At 51.6% G+C, this 6000-nt stretch overlaps 1 protein-coding gene across 2 annotated transcripts in view; it reads left to right on the top strand.

The window, feature by feature from the left end:
• The first annotated feature begins 378 nt into the window (after positions 1-378).
• The window catches only part of ADAMTS5 (ADAM metallopeptidase with thrombospondin type 1 motif 5), a 49207-nt gene continuing 43585 nt past the window's right edge, over positions 379-6000 (top strand). The window contains exons 1-2 of one of the 2 annotated variants that reach the window (XM_072968058.1): positions 379-606; positions 929-2754. In XM_072968058.1, coding sequence (XP_072824159.1) covers positions 1651-2754 — 1104 coding nt within the window. In that variant the 5' untranslated portion in view covers positions 379-606; positions 929-1650. Of the gene's footprint in view, positions 2755-6000 lie in introns of both variants that reach the window. The other variant, XM_015248668.3, reaches the window with a different exon arrangement.

The raw sequence follows: 6000 nt of genomic DNA, 5'->3' as shown, positions 1-6000 counted from the left end.
AATGAGCGCAATTCCCTTCAAGAGTTAACTCTTCCCCGCCCTGCCTTCTTAAAGCCAAGCAAAGGAAGTTCCAGTCATCCGGGATTAAGTGACAGATTGTGGGCGGCGGTGAAAGGCGCGCTTGAGAAAGGGGGGAGCCCGCGGCTCGCACACAAAGGCGGGAGTTCCCAGGCCTCCGGCGCCCCTGCCCGGGGACACCGCAGCCCTCAGGGCGCAGCGACGCGCCAGGAAGCGCCCGCGGCTCTCCGTCTGCTCGGCCCCTCCGCTGGTGGCTGGGAGAAGTTAGTCACCCGGAGCCCGAACCTCGCGTGCGTCGGAGCGCGAAGAGGCCGGGGAATGGGACGGGAGGAAACCGGGTACCGGGACGGCCGGCGTGCGGCGAGAGGAGCGCGGGGCGAGGGGGCGCACGGGAAGCCGAAAGCCCTTGGCTGGTGGATGCAGTTGCAAGGTCGGCCGGGCCGCAGCGCACCGGCGTGCAAAGGGGCAAAACTTGCGGCAGGAACTTCCTACAGAGGCAAAGAAAAGCCGGAGTGAAGGAGGCAGGGAGAGACTTGAAACGTCTCAGTAACTTTAAAAACACGCCAAAACACCCCTTCAGGAGATGAGGTAAGCCGAGGTTAGCCAACCCCGATTGGTTGTGAAATATCAGACAAACCCCGAGCCGCTGTGGCTTTAAATGAGGCCAAGGAAATCTTCTGTTTTTCTTACTCAAATACTTTCCCCCTACCTCGCCCTTGCTCCCTCCCTCGTCCCTCCTTCCACCTCGCCGAGTCCCTTCCTCCTTCGCGGTCTCCCTTTCCTCGATCACCCCCCTGGCCCGCCCTCCCCCTTCTGATTAGGCGCGGACCGGGAAGGGTGGGAGTGGTGGGGGAAGCTCTCCCTTTAAGAGGCAGCTTGCAGTGACGAATTGTTGAAATTGCCATTGCAGGATGGCATGCCGCTATAAATTCATTGTTCCACCTCCTCGCATCTTCACAGCGCTCGCGCTGCTCTCCGCGCTCGCAGCGGCCGACTGGGGATGACGGCTGGCAGGAAGACACTGCATCCAAAGGGACACGGACGCGCCGCTTCACCGGCTCGCCGAAGGCCGCCCCTTGCATCTTTGTTTTATTTTTTACGGCTTTTTTCCCTCTCTTTCTTTCCTTCCTCCTGGTTCCACTAGGATCAAGGAAACCCGCAAAATAAGAAAGGAAGCGGGCTTCGGAGCTTGGAACCGAGCAGGTTCGGCGGGTCCCGAGCAGCAAGAGGACTGGAGGCAGCCCGCATCCATTGCCCGCCTGGTGCGCGGCACCTTCTTACTTTTCTTGGTGCACCGATCTTGGCCGCATTTGGGGTTAATTTGGGTTTTTCCCATTTTCTCGTACTTGCTGAATCTCCAAAACCCGGCTTTTTTCTTTTTCTTTTTCCCCCCTCTTTCCGGAGCACGAATCCAAACATTTTCCAAACCAACAAAGAAAAGTTCGCACGCTGGCACCGCGGCCGGGACAGGCTGGCGCTGCTGCCGGGTCCCCCTCCCTCCGACACTTGACTCAACCTTGCAAGCAAGCAAGTGTATGTGTGTTCCCATCTCCCGCCCCGGTAACTTCCAGAGCGAATAACAAATTCCCATAAAGTCCCCGTCGCGCAGCCCCTCCCCGCGGGCAGCGCACTATGCGGCTCGGGTGGGCGTCCCTGCTGCTGTGCGCGCTCCGCCTGCCCCTGGTCGCGGCCGGCCCCGCCGCGGCACCTGCCCAGGATAAAGCCGGGCAGCCTCGGGCTGCAGCAGCGGCCGCCCAGCCCCGCCGGCAGCAGGGGGAGGAGGTGCAGGAGCGGACCGAGCCTCCGGGCCACCCGCACCCCCTGGCGCCGCAGCGCAGGAGCAGCGGGCTTGTGCAGAACATCGACCAGCTCTACTCGGGAGGCGGCAAGGTGGGCTACCTCGTCTACGCGGGCGGCCGGAGGTTCCTCCTGGACCTGGAGCGGGATGGTTCGGTGGGCGCCGCTGGCTTTATGCCCGCAGGAGGCGGGCCGAGCGCCACCCGGCGCCACCCGGGCCACTGCTTCTACCGGGGCACCGTGGACGGCAGCCCCCGCTCCCTGGCTGTCTTTGACCTCTGCGGTGGTCTCGACGGCTTCTTCGCGGTCAAGCACGCGCGCTACACTCTGAAGCCGCTGCTGCGTGGGCCCTGGGCGCAGGCCGAGGACGGGCGCGTGTACGGGGATGAGTCTGCGCGGATACTACACGTCTACACCCGCGAGGGCTTCAGCTTTGAGGCCCTGCCGCCGCGCACCAGCTGCGAGACCCCTGCGTCCCCTCCAGGGCCGCGGGAGCGCCCCTCAGCGCACAGCAGCCCCGATCGAGGCAGGGCGCTGGCCCCGCAGCTCCCGGACCAGTCAGCTCCCTCGTCGGATGGGAGTCCGGGACCACAGACGTGGTGGCGGCGGCGGCGGCGCTCCATCTCCCGGGCCCGCCAGGTGGAGCTGCTCCTGGTGGCTGACGCGTCCATGGCGCGGTTGTATGGCCGGGGCCTGCAGCATTACCTGCTGACCCTGGCCTCCATCGCCAACCGGCTGTACAGCCACGCCAGCATCGAGAACCACATCCGCCTGGCCGTGGTGAAGGTGGTGGTGCTGGGCGACAAGGACAAGAGCCTGGAGGTGAGCAAGAACGCGGCCACCACGCTCAAGAACTTCTGTAAGTGGCAGCACCAGCACAACCAGCTGGGAGATGACCATGAGGAGCACTACGACGCAGCCATCCTGTTTACGCGAGAGGTAGGTCCGGCCTGGGTGGGTCCATGGAGCACTGGTGTAAGGAGGCGTAGGTCAAAGGGGCAGTCTTGTTGACAGTCTGGTTTCTCCCACGGATCTCCTTACCTGCCTCTTGCAGGAAACCCAGCCAGCCTCCAACTTTGCTCCTGTATTTGGAGTAGAGCCAGCAACAATGCCCTGAATGACCAAGCACCTGCTTAGACGATCAATCCATCAATCAGGGCGGACACCTCCAGTCTGAGATACGGTGTCATAGATGCATGAATATGATAAAATGCGGCTAGAATGCTTGGGAAAATATGCATCGTTAAATGGGAAAAGGGGGAAAGCCAGTTTGTCTTTGGAATCAGAGATTTTCTACTTGCCAGTGAACATAAAGATAGAACTTTGTCCAACCTAATGGTCACTTTTATCTACGACCTTCCTTGGTAAATGTCCATACCTTCTTACTTGAATCCCCTTGTGTGACTAAAGTCAAAGGAAGAAGTTGTAAAGAAATGACTTTTTTTTTTTCGGTCTGACTTCCTAACGGACCTCTTACATGTCCAAGTGGGTGGAATCTGGGTTCTTTGGATGGAAGGGTTTTGGGAGGGCCAGGAGGATAGAGAAACCCAATCTTGTGAAGTTCCTTAGCAACTGCTTTGCCTGGTCCTCCAGTGCACAGTAAGCACTGCTCCACCCTCCACAGCTGCCAGTGAAGGGTCACATCCAGCTTGCACGTTTGGGTTTTGGACAAATATGTTTCTGAAGCCCCAGTGTGGAAAGATCTGGGCAAAGAGTCAAGACATGAAGGAATGTTTTCCCAGGGTTTCCCTCTTTTAAGAAAGAGGGTTACAGGAAGGGAAAGAAACTGATATTTATAGGCCCAAAGGCTCTGGGAGGAACACAATATCCATCAAGACCACCACAGAAGTGTGACATCCAAACACAAAGTCTGAGTTGGTTGTGAGCTCATCTTGCTCAGAGCTCTGAGCCTCACTTTTCACAGCTCTACTTCTGATTGGCAGTCTTAAGTCATGCTCTCAGATGCCTGGTAAAAATGGGCTTTTGAAGCTCATTCTTTAAGTGTTTGAGATCCATCCAGGATAGATGAAGGATCAGAAACTTTGAAATATTATGCAAAATTATGGTACACAAGGGAATAACCAGAACCAGGACGGGAAATTCAGTGACAGCTTACAGGAGGTTTCAGAATCACACAGCTCCACCACCTAATTCTCCTATTTTTACTAAGGCACCCCTGGTATGAAGGAAAAGTGTTGATGAATTTGGAGCGGAGCAACCCTTGTGGTTCATGGGGTGGACATAAATGTAAACCACATGTAAATAAAGACGCTGGAGGGCAGTAGTTTAGGGAGAACTGGGCAGCACACTTCGCAAGATGGAAAATCTTTCTCCTCATTAAGTGATCTCCTGGAAACCATCCTTTAATTTTTCTGCACAGCATTAATCTTTAAAACGGAAGGACATTCATTTTTGTAGCCTTCCATATGAAGTGAAGTTCTCCTGTAAAACTATCCCTTTCTTATCTGGTTTCCAAGTGGCTTTTTTTGGGTGGGGGGTGATTTTCTTCTTCTTCTTCTTTTTTTTTTTTTTGTTTTCTTTTTTTTTTGGTAAGCAACTTTCCATGTCTGGATTTTTTGTTTTGCTACATCACAAGAGGCTGCCAAGAAGGAGGCTTCAGAGAGTTTATGGAAGGAAGTTCTCTAAAGACAGAGGAAAAAATACTTTTGTAGGCATACTACTCAAAGTGTTCACTAGAACACTTTGAACATTTTAATGGTTCACTTTCATTTTTTAATACAAATGCACATTCCATAATTTTTAAATAAATAAACATTAATAGGAGACCCAATTACTCCCTACTTCCTGCCCCATAATTTTCCCAACTGCTCCTTAGAAAAAAGGGAAACTAGTCATTGATTCTAAATGATTTGTCTGTTGCTTTTTCTGGATTTGTTTTTTTGTTTGTTTGTTTGTTTGTTTAGGTAGTTAACAATTCCTGTTTTCCAAGCTCTGAGATGTATCAGTAACTTTTAAACAGATAAAGCAAGGAGGAAATAAATTACCAGCTGTCTTAATTTTAATAAGTATTATAAGAACATTCATTTTTCAAACTAGTCCACCCATGGAAAATATTTGACATGGGCCCTCCCTGGCCTTCTTGCCAAGCAGAAGCATACTTTCAGTAAAGTAAATCTCACTTAGTTTGTCATTGACCCTTTGTTATCTACATCTAACTTGATGAGAACCAAGTATCTGAAAAGCACGTTATTATGAATATATGCACCTAATTTAAAGGAGTGCAATTAATTAGGGGGCTGAGAAAAACACTACGAGACTCTCATGCAATATTCAGGAGTACTTTAAAATGCAATATTAAACTCCACCTAATACTTTAGAATGTGGAAACCAAAAGGACTAGAGGAGGAATGATCTGGGGGCTTCAGTCTCATGGAAGTCAGATATCTAAGCCCTGAAAAGAAACTTTCATGGCTATATTTTTTTTCAATGAGAAATACCCAGAGTTGGCACCAGGATGCTACTTTTACAACTCTGTTTTGAATGTAAGAGGTACGTTGCCTAGCAGCCAGACGCCAAGCCATCAAATCCATGTTTTGATGGGCTCCTAGCACTGTTCAAATTCTATGTCCAGATGTCTTCTCCTAAACTGCTTGTTTTTCAGGCATGAAGCAAATGTGTGAGGATATGTTTTCCACCCCTGTTTACCAGCCGCGGCCACCTTGAACGTTGTGTCTGGGAGTCAGCAGAATAGCTCTAGTAATTCATTTATCAAACTAACAGGCTTCACTGTCAGGACTGTGCCCCAGTGCTCCATGCTGTTCTAATTAACGAAACTTAGCACCAGTCACTTTTCTGCAATCCGAGCCCTTTTCCTTCTGCAGTGGCACTTATGCTGGAATTCACACCACTTCTGCCATCAAACAGTAGAAATCCGATCTCCCCAGCATTTATGTTTGCTGTCCAGAATCCTTTTCTGGTTCCTGGAGTCCTCTTTTATTTTGAAATAGTTTCTTTAAAGGCAAACTCTCAGTCCCATTTTGGAGATGATGCGCTATTCTTTAAAAACAAAGCACTTACCTGCTTGAGGACAAAAACTGAAAATTGTTGAACATTCCCTCACCCCTGCACACCGTGAAGGAAAGCTTTACTTTTTCATGGATGGAAGCATTGGCTTGAAACTGAACCAGTTTAAGAGCTATATAATATAAAAGGTTCATTCACTTT

The sequence above is a fragment of the Vicugna pacos genome, chromosome 1 (assembly GCF_048564905.1).
Source record: "Vicugna pacos chromosome 1, VicPac4, whole genome shotgun sequence".
In the NCBI taxonomy this organism is placed as follows: Eukaryota; Metazoa; Chordata; class Mammalia; order Artiodactyla; family Camelidae; genus Vicugna; species Vicugna pacos.
This window is presented reverse-complemented; position numbering and strand designations above follow the sequence as displayed.